Raw genomic sequence first — 16,633 nt, forward strand, 5'->3', positions numbered from 1 at the left:
AATGATCTTGGCAACTACTTTAACAATTCGTTGTAGTTTGCTGAGATCGCCAACATTGCAGTTGCCGAACCACACGGAGATGCAGCTGGTCAGAACGCTCTCTATGGTGCCCCTGTAGAATGTGGTGAGAATGGGAGGAGAGAGGTTGGCCTGCTTCAGGCGTCTCAGGAAGTGGAGGCGCTGCTGGGCCTTTTTGATGATGGTGGAGGTGTTGGTGGTCCAGGTGAGGTCGTCTGAGATGTGAACTTTCAGGAACTTAATGCTGTTAATGGTCTCTACCATGGAACCGCGGATGCTGAGTGGTGGTGTGTGGGTGGACCAAGTCAACGATCATCTTCTTGGTTTTTCTCCACCTTCAGTGACACGTTGTTCTCGCAGCACCTGGACGCCAGCTGTTGAATCTCATCTCTGTACGGTGACTTGTCGTTGCTGCTGATGAGTCCAACCATGGTTGTGTTTTCAGCGAACTTGATGATGTGGTTAGAGCTGTGTAGTGCGGTGCAGTCATGTGTCAGGAGGGTGAACAAAAGTGGGCTGAGAACACAGCCCTGAGGAGCTCCTGATGGTGCTGGTGATGTTGTCGCAGATTCGGACGGACCGAGGCCTCTCTGACAGGAAATCTAGTATCCAGTTTCAAACAGAGGTGCTCAGTCCCAACTTGCTGAGTTTGTCAAACAGTTTTTGAGGTTTCTTTGGCACCAGGATGATGGTGGTGGACTTGAAGCACGCTGGGACGATCATCTGGCTCAGTGAAGACTTGAAGATGTCTGTGAAGACATCAGCCAGCTGATCAGCGCAGTCTCGCAGCACACAACCTGGGATGTTGTCTGGTCCAGCAGCTTTCCGTGGGTTGACCTTGGTGAAAGTTCTCCTCACGTCAGCTGCAGGCAGAGAGATGGTCTGGTCGGTGGTGGGGGGCATGGCTTTCTTCACTTGCGTGTTGTTCAGTGCATCAAACCGTGTGTAGAACTTGTTCAGCTCCCCAGGAAGTGTGGTATCTCCATCACAGCACAACACTCCAACACACCAAACAGTAGGGTGGCAAAGTGCTGAGAGTGGTAGTGTATAAAAGTTGCCAGAGCTCAGTTCAGTTATTATTAGTTCCAAACCTCTTCTGTCATTAACATCAGCACGAAAACTGTGTGCCAGGAGCTTTACAGCATGGAACTTTAATGGCTGAGGATCTCCTTGAGGTGTAATGTGTAGGTGCCCCAGTACTTTTGTCCATATAAGGTATAAACCTGCAGCTATAGGAATGTACAAAAACATTAAATTACTGTTTTACTGAAGCTGTACCACACGTTAACACGTTCACATGTTTATATTAAGTGGCACAGCACAATGGCAAGGTAGGAAATGGCACTGAAAAAAAAGTATGTAATAAAGAATGTAATAAACTACCTCACTCTGAAGTGGAAAATGACAGTGAAATTACTCATTCTAATTTAGTAGCTCTTCAGTACTATCATTTATTTTCTTTTAGCATTACATTGATCATTTACATAAAGCAGTAGCTGTCATTCAGAAAACAGCCTCAAAAGATCTTTTTTTTTTCTATTTACTTTTGTGCAACAGCAGATTCTTGTGGCTGTAGGAACTATAATAGGAAAAAGATGAAGGCCAGCAAAGGGAAAAGCATGGGGTAGAGGGATTGAACGTCCAAAAATCAGCCTCCAGGGCTAAAAACTGAAGCTAGTGCAGTTCCTAAAGTGTCCACTTGAGTCTAACTGAAAAAGACAGTCAACCCCCATAGACTGCCAAATTTTAACTTCATGGGGATTGGAAAATTTGTTAAAGCTTGTTTTTCTCTTCCATTTTTTTAGACTTAAAACAACTTGTATTAATCGTATTAAGGCTTGAAGAATTATGGATTATTAGAAACATGGTCACATTGAATCTGTGGTGGGTTCTGAAACATCTGGCTGCAGCTGTTTGCTTATGTGTCACCCCTGCTAATTGAAGTGAACCTGACTTTTTGACTGCGTGCCTCTTGTTGGTGCCTTTTGAACCATTTTGGATGCAGTTATCTGAAGAATTGCTTCATGTATTATTATTTGTTGTAACAGCCTGTCAAATAAGTCTGTGTTTCAGTTTTGGTGAATGAAATTCCAACTACTTTATTTGTATATGACAAAACAATAGTTAGCAGGCATCAGTGTCTGCGTGAGGTTTATGGTGACATATTGCTAATATGACTTGTTGCTTTATGTGATAATTTAGCACTTGCCTATGTCAATCTACAACACAAAGTTTTTTAAAGTCCTTTTTAAAGTACCACATTGGCAGGTAAATGGTTTTCCATCTTCTAAAAGAGTGCTTTATCATTCTTTTTGGGAAATGACATGAAACTGAATAAAATGGCTCAATGAAGAGAAAACACAAATTCTAAAACCACACTGGGCTACAACTTGACATCCAAAAGAAGAATACACTGTCTATCTATCTAACTGAATATTAGGAGCCAAACAGTCTGTAACAGTGCGATGGATGGCCTCATCACTGTGCTCAGACACTGATGCTGCTCGGATGGCTCTGCTGTGGCAGCTCTCGGAGGAAGTTACAACCCACCATCCTGGAATCCAGGCATGTGATACTCTGAATTTGTGTTCATGTCAGCCTGAGCCCACTGTACATGTGCTGCAGATAGAGAAAGTGTAAAGTGGCCTGTACATCACAATGAAATTAACGAGTGGTGTATAAAATGGATATTAGAGTGACTATTTCTGTGTTCTGTCACAGCCAATAAAGAGTGCAAAAAAGATGTATATGGTTCAAAAACCATATATGTTATGTAGTTACCACAATAGAGTGTATATGAAAGATGGATACAGCTTCCAGGTGGTGCAAAGTCAAAGCCAATGTGAGAGTGACCTAAATCTGAACTCCTTCTAATGCTGGTAGGGGTTTACGGCAGTGTTGGGCAAGTTACTTTGAAAAAGTAATTCATTATAGTTACTAGTTACTTCTTCAAAAAAGTAACTGAGTTAGTAACTGAGTTACAAGATTCTAAAATTAATTAATTACTTGAAAAGTAACTATTGCGTTACTTTTAAAAAAATGTTTAACCCTCTGGGGTTCAGGGTATAATTGGCCAAGTTTCCCAACTTTTGATTTTACCTCTGCATTTCACCTTTAAAAACTATTTACTTTGCCTTGTTTGGTATCATCTTTTTCAACACAACCTCACGTGTCTGAATTTACAGTTATGTTTTCATTTTGACATACTGTATTAACACAATTGATCTAGAATCAGACAAAAAACATAAAATCCGAGGAGAAAAAGTGATATTTTTTACTGTAACAACCACAAACATGTTTATTGAATCATATTTCATAACTTTAAATGCAAATATAAATAGTCATTTTGAAAATCATATGCACAAGTTTTGCAAACAACAATGTTATTTGCAGCCATTTACCCTTTATCCTTTTTTTTTCTAACCATTTCAAACTATTTACATAACAATCAGGTGTTCTGCATTCAATAAGATGCCACACAAATTATTTGTGCAACTCCAAAAAAATAATTTCTGCCCACTATAAAGGAGAACATCACAAGCCTGATACCTGCAGACAGCAGTCACCTCTTTGTCACACGACACAAAACTATCCACAAAACTACACACTAACTACAAGACAACACATTAACTACAAACATGCTAAACATCACAAATCTCTCACATCACAAAACTCGCTCTCTCTCTTTTTCTGCTGTCTTTCTTTCTCTCTCTCTTCCTCTCGCCGTCACTCCTAAAACGTTCCCCTTTTCCTAAACAACCAGATCTCATGTTGCCATATCATTTTTTTTTTTTTTTGGATTGGTCGACATGGTGCATTTTTCCACCAACACGAAAGGGCTGGGTTTTTTTTATTTTTTATTTTTTGGTCATAAGCAGAGAGTGCTTGCTAGCGCTGTCCTTAGAGATTAAACGTGATGAAACTATTAAGGAAAAAACATGCGTATATATTGTTTATCATGACTCTGATTTTACGTGGCCTATCAACACAATTTAAAAACTGGTATATATCACCTTGTTGCTTTGTCATCTTGAAGTGGTCATGTGATTGGCTTACCACGACTACTTTATTCTTCCTCAGTCAAACAGCAGCACTCATGCGATTGCTTTGCCCCCTAGCTCCAGGTGTTGTGCCAAAAAGTGATCGTCTGCCAGAAAGTGATTCCCGTCCGCTGGAGCGTGCGCAGCTGCTTAAAGCTGTAGTGTCCAGATTACTTATGTAGACAGCTACTTCCGTGCAACTGATATAAGATGTGGTAAGCTGAACACAGCTTCAACCGTCTGTTTGTTGAAAAATATTAACGCGACCGCACCACATTTTCTTGTTAGTAATGGTAACAGCGTTGTAATGATAGAAAGAGTAATTAGTTAGATTACTTGCCGTTAGTAAAGCCGTTACTGTCACGGACCCGGTTCCGGGGACTCGGGGTCTGTGAACAGTGTGGACCTTTATTATTATGATTATTATTGGGTGTATGTTTGCTGCACTGTGCTCTTGTGTTCCATGCTGGTGTGTGTACGTGTGTGTCTGCGGGTGTGGCTGGAGGATGAAGGACAGCCACCTGCAGGCCCGATGGGTGTGGCCCTGCCAGCTGCTGGTCACGCCCAGGTTCCCACACACCTGCTTCTGATCAGGCTCGTCGGGGGAGCTACTTAACAGAGCAATGGAGCTTCCTCCAGCGCAGGATCGTTGAGTTAGACTCCATGTCAGTGTCGCAAGTACTGTTAAGTGTATGCCTGCTGGAGTGGTGCCATAACGGCTGCGTCTGTTGGTTTTTCCTCAGGAGAGCGGAACACGGGACTGCAGGACGCACGGGGTGTGCGTAGGCACAGGAGCAGAGAGCACGGAATACCAGCACTTGGGAGAAGGCACGACACAGGAGTTGAGGGAGCACTCGGGAGACTTATTGTGTGGTGTATATTTACCCCCACTGTAAATAAATGCACTGTTCATTGCACTAAGTCCAGCGTTTGGGTCCTTTCTCCAACATTCCCCACGGCTTGCCCTGGCAAACCGTGACAGAACGATCCTGCCAGATGGACCCAGCGGACTTTTCGGAGAGGTTCAGGAGGGAGGTGACAGAATAATCCCACCAACCACCATGGACCCAGCGGACTCGGGAGTCGCCATGGAGGAGGGATCGCTCACACAGCTCTGGGGTTACTGCCGAAGCGTAATCCAGGCTGTTGACCCACACAAAAGACACATACAGGTAGTGTTTTTTGACAATTACCTCTCCTCCACTACCTTCTCTATTAGCTTTCCGGACATTGCAAAACTAATTCAAATTGTAACTGTGCTGAGGGCAAGCACTAGCTTTGAACTGTTTGGTTTCGGCTGTCCGGGCAAGGATGATGCGGCTGCCTCCCTGGCAGCCCTTGCTGCCTGGTTTTTTCTTAATAGGCGGAGAGTTTTCCCACCGCCGCTTGCTGCTCACCTATTGGACCCTCCACCGCAAGGAAGACTGCGCCCTACTCCAAGTCCTCTCACTCCTTCAATGGCCTCTGTGTCGGCAGTGCTGGTCACCACAGTGAGTAAACCGGACCCTGTCATTTTAATTAATCCAGTCACAGAAGAACAGGGGACAGATTCCTTTGCCCCGCCATCACGAAAGAGACGGCGCCGGCGTCATCTTCGCCAAACCGAAGCTCACCTCACTCCTGTGGTTTCGGAAGAACCAGCTGACTCTGGACTAGCCGCACAAAGAGCCGCATCAGACTCTCATCTACATCCTCAGTCGGAGGTCGATTCACCGGCTGCACCCACTCCACCAGCGTCCCATCAGTCTGCAACCATCACAGCACTCTCGGCTTCACCATCCACATCACCTGATCTACCATCGTCTCCACCGCCTGCAGCTGCTGTATCACCATCTTCGCCTCCGGATCAACCATCTGTAGCTGCAGCGCAGCCGGCGGAGCTCAACCAGCGGGAGGAGCCCGCGCCGCAGCCGGCGGAGCTCAGCGAGCGGGAGGAGCCCGCGCCGCAGCCGGCGGAGCTCAGCGAGCGGGAGGAGCCCGCGCCGCAGCCGGCGGAGCTCAGCGAGCGGGAGGAGCCCGCGCCGCAGCCGGCGGAGCTCAGCGAGCGGGAGGAGCCCGCGCCGCAGCCGCTGGAGCTCAGCGAGCGGGAGGAGCCCGCGCCGCAGCCGGCGGAGCTCAGCGAGCGGGAGGAGCCCGCGCCGCAGCCGCTGGAGCTCAGTGAGCGGCAGCCAGAGCTGGAGCTTGGTGAGCGGGAGGAGCCCGTGCTGCCAGCGGAAGACCTCGGCGAGCCGGAGGGACCCCCACGTCTAGCGCGCCCTCCACGCCATCCTCGCCGCCCACGTCTAGCGCGCCCTCCACGCCATCCACGTCCAGTGCGTCCACGTCAGCGACCAGCGCGTCATAGGCCATGTGCCACACCTCGCCGTTGCCGTCGGACCCGGGGCAGGCCGCCGGAGTTGCAGCGCCACCGCCGCCAGACCCGTGGCCGCCCGCCGGAGTTGCAGCGCCTCCGCCGTCGGACCCGGGGCAGGCCGCCGGAGTTGCAGCGCCTCCGCCGTCGGACCCGGGGCAGGCCGCCGGAGTTGCAGCGCCACCGCCGCCAGACCCGTGGCCGCCCGCCGGAGTTGCAGCGCCGCCGCCGCCAGACCCGTGGCCGCCCGCCGGAGTTGCAGCGCCGCCGCCGCCAGATCCGTGGCAGGCCACCAGAACCGTTTCGCCGCCGCCACCGGACCCGTGGCAGGCCGCCGGAGCTGCTGCGTTTCCATCAAGGGGTTAGAGGTAGGCCACCTGAACTGTTTTGCCGCCACTGCCTAACCCACAGCAGGTCCCGCTTGTTTTGCCGTCCTGCGGGTCGGCCGCCAGAACTGTGTTTGCTGCCACTGGACCGGGGGATTGGACTGTTGAACTGTGTTTTTCTTTTGTTGCTTTGTGGTGGCTGTTTGGCGGAGAGGTTTTGGGGCCCTCCGTCCTGGACCCCCCGCCGCCCGCCCTGGGTTGGTTGTACTGTGGTTTTTGGTTTTGGTGTTTTTGTTTTAGGGTCGTCGGGAGTCGACCCTTAGAGGGGGGGTACTGTCACGGACCCGGTTCCGGGGACTCGGGGTCCGTGAACAGTGTGGACCTTTATTATTATGATTATTATTGGGTGTATGTTTGCTGCACTGTGCTCTTGTGTTCCATGCTGGTGTGTGTACGTGTGTGTCTGCGGGTGTGGCTGGAGGATGAAGGACAGCCACCTGCAGGCCCGATGGGTGTGGCCCTGCCAGTTGCTGGTCACGCCCAGGTTCCCACACACCTGCTTCTGATCAGGCTCATCGGGGGAGCTACTTAACAGAGCAATGGAGCTTCCTCCGGCGCAGGATCGTTGAGTTAGACTCCATGTCAGTGTCGCAAGTACTGTTAAGTGTATGCCTGCTGGAGTGGTGCCATAACGGCTGCGTCTGTTGGTTTTTCCTCAGGAGAGCGGAACACGGGACTGCAGGACGCACGGGGTGTGCGTAGGCACAGGAGCAGAGAGCACGGAATACCAGCACTTGGGAGAAGGCACGACACAGGAGTTGAGGGAGCACTCGGGAGACTTATTGTGTGGTGTATATTTACCCCCACTGTAAATAAATGCACTGTTCATTGCACTAAGTTCAGCGTTTGGGTCCTTTCTCCAACATTCCCCACGGCTTGCCCTGGCAAACCGTGACAGTTACTTGTAACGCCGTTATTCCCATCACTGGTTAACGGTAGTTGAAAAAGACCTGTGGTTCTATGGAAAACTGATCCTCAACTTCTTTGCTCTCCTACCTCTGTAAATACTCTTCTGGTTAGATTTCAGGCCGAGTCACTTTTTCAAGCCACGCTGAACACAATAGTAAGTACATTTTGTAAATTAAGGATAACATTAGTGTCCAGGAGGACAGTAAAGCAGCATATGCTTTACCTACTGTAAGCAACAAACTTTGGAGCTGACACGAAACTCTAGTTCTTCTACTAGCTACTTGGCTGGCTCCAACAGGAAGTCAGTCCTCATAGACTCTGGTATATACTCGAAGCACTTCAAGTTAGGTAGTCAAAGCAGTCTATGCCCACTGCGCAAAGTGATGTTTTATAATTTGTTTTTGGATGTACAATTTTGGTCCACTGAAGGAATTGTTTCCGAATGTTATGTTGCTGTCTGTCTGACCTCTGTGTTACAGGCTACCTATAGTCCAAATGTGGCCATTGTGGATGTCTTATTAATATCAAACAACTTACACATCATTTTTATACTGCTTCTATAGAATCTGCTATGCCCTCCACCCTCTGTTTCCAGAGGGTGGAGGGCATGTTTTCTGTACAGAGATCAGCAGACATCTCCAAGATGGCGCAGGCTTTTGAGCTTAAACAAAAATGACCAGCTGCACGGTGGATTTCAAACACAAATGTCCCGAGCTTCTCACAGGCAGTCTGCAAAATGTGCTCATTGAAAAATCCCGTCGAGCAGATAGACCAGTTCATACATATACACTTGCATAAACTTCTCCTACTTTCTGTCGCAACTTCCGTCAGTCCTGCTACTGATCACAACCACATTCACTTCCTCTTAGAGGATACTTGTGAAAATTAACCATATACAACACTAATACCCTTTTAAACTCATTAAACACATTGTACTTTTTTAAAAAGACATTCCATTTTTTTAAATAGTTTAACCATTGCTATTTTCACATTTTAACCATGTTTTTAATATTTCAACACATTTTAATAAATCAGTGATTCTTGAGATAAGAGACAAAACATGTCCGGCAGATAAAACCCAATTTTGTGGTTAAAAATATGCATACAAGTGTTAACCCAACTGTCTAAAAGACAAACCAAGGCAATGTTTATACAACAAAACTTTTGATTTTTTATGAATATATATTTATTTTAAATGGTACAATACATTACCAGTACCTTAAAAATCCATTGTCCAGAAGCAGGTGTGATAATATTAAAATACAGAAAAAAAATTAAAAGTAATGTAAAATTAAACATCATGGCTCTCGTCACTATTTAAGTCAATACCTTGTATAATATCAATTTATGCAATTGAAAATTTATTTTTAAATATTTTTTAAGTGATTAAAATCGTGTCCAGAGTTTTTGTCAACACCGTCAGATTTTTTTTAAAGTACAAAAAATCAGGAATTATTGTGGGTAGCTTACACTCTGAGGACCCCTTTACCACTTCCTGTTTGATACACATGCCATGAGGTCACTGCTGTGATAATTTGTTTGTTTATATTTCATTTATTGCACACCTTTCTGATAAAACTCTGTGTCACAACCATAGTGAGTCAACACCAAAGTCGATGTAATCCAAGAATTAATTATTTTTTAAATTATTAATTTTTTTTTTTTTTTGTAAAAACAACTCATTTAGGTAGATTGTAGAGGCCATAAGCAAATGATGAAAAACAAGATGGCTTCTATCAGAAAAACATGTGTTATGAGAGAAAGTAGGGTATGTCTGTGAAGGTTCTCAGTCATCCAGGTCATCGTAGTCAAAGGAGCTTGTAAAGAAAGGCGTCTGGACTTCTTTAAGTTACTTGAAGACGTTTCACCTCTCATCCGAGAAGCTTCCTCAGTTCTAAGGTCAAATGGTGGAGAGTCCCAGATATAAACCTAGTGGGAGTGTCCCCCCACAGAGGGACAAAAGGACCCCCTGATGATCCTCTAATCGCCTGAGCCAAGGTGTGGAACTGGGTGTGGGTCCCAATCAGCCAGAGTTTCGGGTGAGTTCATTGTGAAACCTGGCCCCACCTTATCATGCGAATTCCTGAGGTCAGATGGCCCAGGGTGTGAGTGGGCGTTAAGGCGTCTGGGAAGGGATTTCAAAACTGGATTATAGATGGCAGAGAGTTGGTGTCGTAAACCACCGCCTCTGTTCAAAGATGGTCGCTCACAGTGGACATAGATAGCTTCTTTCACTCCTCTTTCAAACCATCTGTCCTCTCTGTCCAAAATGTGAACATTGGCATCCTCGAAAGAGTGTCCTTTATCCTTAAGATGCAGATGGACAGCTGAGTCTTGTCCTGTGGAGGTGGCTTTTCTGTGTTGTGCCATGCGCTTGTGAAGTGGCTGTTTGGTCTCTCCAATGTAGAGGTCTGGGCATTGAAAGTAGGGTATTTTGTCAACACCATCAGATGTCAACACCATCAGGATTTTTGTCTGACGGTAGGGCTGCTCGATTATGGCAAAAATCACGATTATTTTCACTGAAATCGAGATCTCGATTATTTGACGATATTTATTTAACAATAACAATGTATTGAATAATGACTTTAAAGATTGTCAAAAAATAATATGAAATAGTGTGCAAATACTGATAACAGTGCAAATGTTTGCAATATAAAAAATAAATGAAAAATGTAAACATCTATGTTTAGTGAACTTTGCAGTGTTGCTCTGTGGTGCAGCTACGACACTGTAGCAAAGTTTACACACTATGTCTACTTGATCCACGTCTGACTCCGCGAACCCATAATGTTTCCACACCACTGAAGTTTTTTTTACCTCTCTTTTCAACCAACAGCAGTCACTCTCCTCTCCAAACAACTTCTGCTTAGCTTTCCGAGCTTCCCTCGGGTCCTCTTAATCAGCGGTCCCCAAGCCGCGAGAGTTGAGGCTCAGGTGTGAAATGTATAGTTTTCAGGATTTTTATCGGTTTTCAGCGTTATTTTGTTATCGTTTTTATCGTTTACTCGGTTTTCCTTGGTCTTTTCACGTGTGTTATGAATAACTTTTCTTTTTTTTCGGTACCGGTACTAGTTTTATTTTGTTGTATTCATCCGCGACACCTTAAAGGCCGGTCCATGAAAATATTGTCTGGTTGGGGACCGCTGCTCTTAATTGTTGTGACACATGTTCGAAATGTAGAGAGGTGCGCTCGATTTGCCACACGGAGCACCGCGAGAGTAAAGCACGAGGGAGAGGCTAATAATCGGCTCAGTCATTTTTAATGATCGTTGAAAGCCCAGATCGTAATCGAGATTAAAATTTGATTAATTGAGCAGCCCTATCTGACGGTGTTGACCCTTTTTCTAATGGTGTTGACAAATGTCACAAAAGTGTGCTATTCACCATTTATATTAAGTTGTTTTTTACTAATATTTCAGTCATATTACTTCTCGTGTATTTTACTGATATTTCTGCTTCATGGATGTGTCAAATATTATCAAATTTGCCTTATCTTGAATCTCATTATTTATGTATACATTATTAATCCTGTAGGAAAATTACGGAAGCGTAGAGCTGCCACCCAGGCAAAAGAAAAATAGAAGTGTATCACGTTATAACGTGAAAGGTTTATTGTTCTAACAAGATACTTTTCCTGTTTGTACAATATACTTTTCACGTTTGAACAACATAATATCACGTTATTACAATATACATAATCATCACGTTCGTACAATATAATTATCACGTTCGTACAATATAAATATTATATTGTACGAACGTGATCATATATTGTACAAACGTAAAAAAAAATACCATTACAATAACATTTTTATTGTAAAAACGTAAAACGTGTTGCGTTCGGAAACCCAAATCCATGGTAGGTGTGGAGAGCTCACGCTCTTCAGAACTGGCACTTAACTTTGAATGCCCTGCTTTCAACATGGACACAAACACTGATAGCCCACTTCTGAGATTTCTTCGGAATCGTGGTGTACCTGAGGACTGTCTCTTACGAATGCTACAAGAACGCGTAAGTGCTCTCGTGAGGGGGAAATTTGTAAAACTCGCTTTTTACGAAGTTACAACGTCTAAAAATATGACATATTGCTAAGTTAGCAACCACAGCGGTTTTCGCTTCTCTCGCTTTGACTGCGTAAGGACGTAACGGTAAGCTGCATTAGTGTGGATCTATATGGAATGGAGAATGTAAAACAAATTAAGTATAAAACTGGGTCGTTGTATGACCACGTGTTACTGCTTAACCCGTATGCAGATTCCAGGTTTCTTAAATATATCGCTATATTATGTGATGCACAATGTTTCCTTGTTTATCTAAAAACAAATGAATTAAATTGTGTTTATATTGATATTTGGCTTCAATTTAAAAAACCAGTGAGTTCAACCCTTTGTGCTCTGTGCAACTGAAAGATACGTGAATACTAATTTACTTTTTCAAAAGTGGGCGGTGTATATACTGTAATATTTCTATTAATAACATGTTAGATAATCTCATTAATGTTGCTGGCATAGAGAGAGGAAAAGAATAAATGCTAAATATTGATGGCTGCCACTAAAATAATAACAGACAATTATCAAAACACATGTGAAATGTACATACATTTTTTTAGTGAGGTACCTCATGTGGTGTGGCAGCAGGTATACCTTGTACTTCTGTATAGTAATAAATATCTCTGTTATTACAGATTGATGCCACAGTGATTGATTTCATGGATGACAAGACCCTGTCTGGTTACATCCCAACATATGGTGATCGGATAGCTGCCAGGCGGTTCTGCTTGGAAAACAGTGGTGCAAGTACTAAGGAATCAAGAAAAAGCTCATTGCTCGAAAAATTGAAGGAAAAGATGGGAATCAATGAAAATGAGAAGAAACCTGATCATGAGGAGGCATTTGTTTCTAAGAGAAAAAGAACATATGCAAAAAACAACAAATGGGCTGAGAAAAAGACTCGAAAAATTGAGTTAGGGTGGATCCATGAAGGTAAGCAAGTGAGAAAGCGCAGAGGAGGAGGAACAAGGACCTTAGGTGTGCCCAAAGACTCCAAAAAAGCTGACATATTACAGTATGCTAAAGATCTTTTCTTTCCAAGTGGAAAAAGCAAATTTGGAAGATGGGAGGTGTTCAGTCATGACATATTAGACTATCAGGAAGAGGCCGTATTTGATGAAGATGTCACAGTTGGAGAACTCTACTCAGCACTTAAAATGGGAATGTTGAGATTTTACTTGTGCTCAAGAAGATTTTCCAATGATGAAGATGATGAAGAAGTTTATAATAGAGGGAAAACACATGTAAACAATTTTACACAACTGACTGACTCACATCAAGGAGATGAAGAAGCTTCCCACACTGTTGTGATCTCATCATCAGAATCTAGGAATGCTGATGAAGATGTATTATTAGACACATGTGAGTAATGATTGGACCCTACCTTGGAGAGCCTCTGCCTTGTCAACTTGATGACACTGTAATAGATTAACCATTCCTGCAGTTTGAGGAAGATGATCTGGTCATCACATCCATTACACTTCCTCCAACAAACACAGCAGTCAGTAGTCCAGATACATCTATAAGCAATGAAGCAATAAGTCTGTGTTACCATCAAACTTCACAGGGTTACTATTCTGGAGGAGATGATCAGCCAGTTCAAAGATCCAGCACTCCTCATACACCCTCTAAAATACACCTACATTGATGAAAAAGGAGCTGATGCAGATGGTGTATCAAGAGATGTGTATGCTGCATTTTGGTCAGAGTTTGTGGACAACACAGCTGAAGGAGAGGAGTTCAGAGTGCCATCACTGTCTCCCAAATGGCAGGAAGAAGAGTGGAAATCCATGGGTAGAATTTTACTGAAGGGATTTCAAGACCATGGATATTTCCCTTGTCGCCTTGCTCCTGTTTTCACAGTGGCACTCATCTTCGGTGAGAATCAAGTTTCAGATGATCTGCTGTTTGAAAGTCTTCTCTTTTACCTAAGTCAATCAGATAGGGATCTGATAACAAGGGCACTAAAAGAAGATCTTTCAGATGAAGACAGGGATGAAGTGCTGGATCTCATGGATCGCCTGGATGTATCAGTGCTTCCAACCAAAGAGAACTTAAAAGGCCTTCTTCTGAAAGTCGCACACAAACAATTAATCCAAAAACCAGCATATGCCGCAGAGAAAATGTCCTTAGTTGCAAGCCACTTCCTAAAAGAAGCTTTTCAAAGCCCACAAGATGTCCTACAAATGTATGAAGATAAAAAGCCAACAACGAGAAAGCTTTTGAAGTTGCTTACTGCCTCTCCCACCACTCAAGCAGAGAAGCAAAGCTTCAGATTTCTGCACCAGTACATCAGAGGACTTGACGATACAGGGCTAAGAAGGATGTTCAGGTTTCTTACTGGGTCAGATGTCATCTGTGTTGACAAGGTTGAGGTACTGTTCACGCCTGTGGATGGACTGGCACGACGACCTGTGGCACACACATGCGGCCCTCTTCTGGAACTACCATGGACATACACGTCCTACCCAGAACTACGAAATGAACTGGACAATGTTTTGGCTGCTAAAAGCTCTTATGAGTTCAGCATAGCTTGATTAAAGTCCATCATGTTTAAACCAAAGAATGAAAGGTTTGCACTAACAATGACTGGCTATGAAGCTCTAAAGTTTGTTAAACCCACAAACAGGGAACACATCATTGTATAAAAAAAGAAAGAGCTTAAATTTCAGGGATATTTGAATTTATTTTCAAAAAATTGTGGATAACATCAATTTGTTTCCACCATGAAAAATGTAAATTTCAGTTTAAAATTTCATTATTAAAAGGTTTACTAGTTTAAATGTTAACTAATTATGTTTAATAAGTTCATATGGTTAGCAGCAAGAGGTGAACTATGCTTATTATTAGTTCTTATCATGTGTCAAGGTCCTTTTCCACAGGTCTGTGGTACAGTTTTGTAGGATACAAGATGTCTGCTAGAGGGGATGTTTTGTTTAGTAATAATTCAAAAGACTCAATATTAATTATTTTCAAGTATATTTTTTTACCTTTCCACCAGTCATTTGTTTAGAACATATTTAACATCTAACAGTGTTTGTTAATTATTAAATAGTGCAGAATTTTTACATTTACCAGTTTACAAGAAACTGTTCGTGGATGAATAGCAGTTGCACAATGTGTTCAGTAAAATTGAAAACAATATTTCATGAATGAGAATGTATAGGATCAGCAGTTTAAAAAATGTTTTTTCGACAGTCTTAAAACAGAAATCAGATATAATAGAAATTCAGTTAAAAAATAATTGGAAATGCCAAAAGGTTGAGATTATTCAATGCAAGTCTTTCTACTGATTTATTTTTAAAACATTTTGCATATTCAAGCATTTACTTCAGTGTTCTCATTTCAATTAATAAACAGGTGTCAGATGTTTTCTTTAGATGGGAAGCAAGCACCTGTTTTTTGCATAAATGTCTCAGTCAAAATATTAAAAAAAGAAAAGCAATACTAATACAAGGACCTGCTTTAATTTTGATTCTTCACTGGAGTACGCAGATTTGGTTAAATATATTTAGACATGCTTGCTTGCTACTATCTTGAACCGAAAATCCAAACAAAATAATAATGATTGTCTTTTCTATTGTTTATTGCACAAATAAAACATTGTACCAAAAAATATGTGCGTAAAAATTCCCAAAGCCCAATTATATTTAGGTTTATAAGTCCTTCAGTATATAGGTTCTCAGGAAGAGATACAGTTCAATGGATTCATCTGCTGTGCTTGGTGGAAGTAAGAAGTTCTCTGACATTATAAGGCAACACAAGCTGAAAACGGTTTCATCACAGGTATAAGGTCCTCTCTGTTGACATTCTTGCTTACAAGCATCCACTGCCTCCCGAGAAACCTCTTTCAGATGATCCTGTCCTCCAAAGAGGTGAGGGATGGTGTACATGAGAATCGGACGTCCACTTGGAGCAACTGCATTTCTGCTTCTGCATATTATGTGGGTGTTCCACATATGTGCAACTTGCTGCAGCTCTTCCTATTAAATATTAAAAATTAAAAAATCTCATATCAGTAAAAGAACACATTTCTCTTGGCTCAACATGTTACCCAAAACGGCGCTGGCACGGCTGGCAGCCTTAACCCAATTTCCCTCGGGATGAATAAAGTACGATCAATCAATCAAAAGCACCACACAGTGACAGTCAGAAAAACAGAGTTTATCAAAAATACTCAACAACAAGAATAACAGTGGTAGACACGTGATACTGTGTAAAATTTAAAGTAATTATTAAACGTGAATTGTTTTAGACAGTGTGATTTTATATTTCTGGCCAGTGAAATATGCATTTTTTCATATCCTGAACGCAGTGATAATAGGGATGGTGCATGGTGGGTGTTAAAGCAAACTTTTTATTCTCTCTCCGTGTCTCTCTTTCTCTCTAACACACACACACACACACACACACACACACAATGACTCATTAAAAGAATATAAACATGGTTACATACCTCGATGACGTTCAGGCACGTAAACAATATGAGCTGCTTGTCCAAAAAACATCCAGAAAAGCAGTCATGGTCTTTTAGTTCCTGGAGACGATTTATCCAGTGCTGAGCATGATGTCATCTCAGAAAGGCCCACCAGCCTTCAATACGCTGATTGTGATTGCTGGATCCAGTAATAAAACAGTTTCTGACGTTCGCATCCATAGTCCAGCGCAAGAATCGTTGCATCTCGGCGATTATGACATTTTCTGTTCCCAAATCAGAGCGAATCCTAGCAGGTGTTCCCATCCTCTTTTCAACTTCTGCTATGAAATATCCAGCAATGACTTTGGGATCATTGTTTGTTGAATAGGCATGAAGCCAAATCATAACTCTCGAAAAGCCATCAATAGCTCCATTTATACAGATTCCAAAAGGCTTCAGT

At 43.0% G+C, this 16,633-nt stretch overlaps 2 protein-coding genes, 1 long non-coding RNA gene and 1 pseudogene across 3 annotated transcripts in view; 3 read left to right on the forward strand and 1 right to left on the reverse strand.

Moving 5' to 3' along the window:
* The window catches only part of LOC146502758 (uncharacterized), a 453,186-nt gene that overhangs the window by 418,213 nt on the left and 18,340 nt on the right, over window positions 1-16,633 (forward strand). The gene's annotated exons all lie outside the window — the stretch shown is intronic.
* The window catches only part of ptchd4 (patched domain containing 4), a 64,865-nt gene that overhangs the window by 43,068 nt on the left and 5,164 nt on the right, over window positions 1-16,633 (reverse strand). The window lies entirely within an intron of this gene.
* Window positions 4,966-7,558, forward strand: LOC146502769 (uncharacterized). Its single transcript, XM_085133277.1, has 2 exons — window positions 4,966-7,375; window positions 7,454-7,558. The coding sequence occupies exon 1, from the start codon at window positions 5,120-5,122 to the stop codon at window positions 7,055-7,057; it is 1,938 nt and encodes a 645-aa protein (XP_084989403.1). The 5' UTR covers window positions 4,966-5,119; the 3' UTR covers window positions 7,058-7,375; window positions 7,454-7,558.
* Window positions 10,180-16,201, forward strand: LOC146502770 (uncharacterized; annotated as a pseudogene).

Source organism: Neolamprologus multifasciatus, chromosome 15, assembly GCF_963576455.1.
Source record: "Neolamprologus multifasciatus chromosome 15, fNeoMul1.2, whole genome shotgun sequence".
In the NCBI taxonomy this organism is placed as follows: domain Eukaryota; kingdom Metazoa; phylum Chordata; class Actinopteri; order Cichliformes; family Cichlidae; genus Neolamprologus; species Neolamprologus multifasciatus.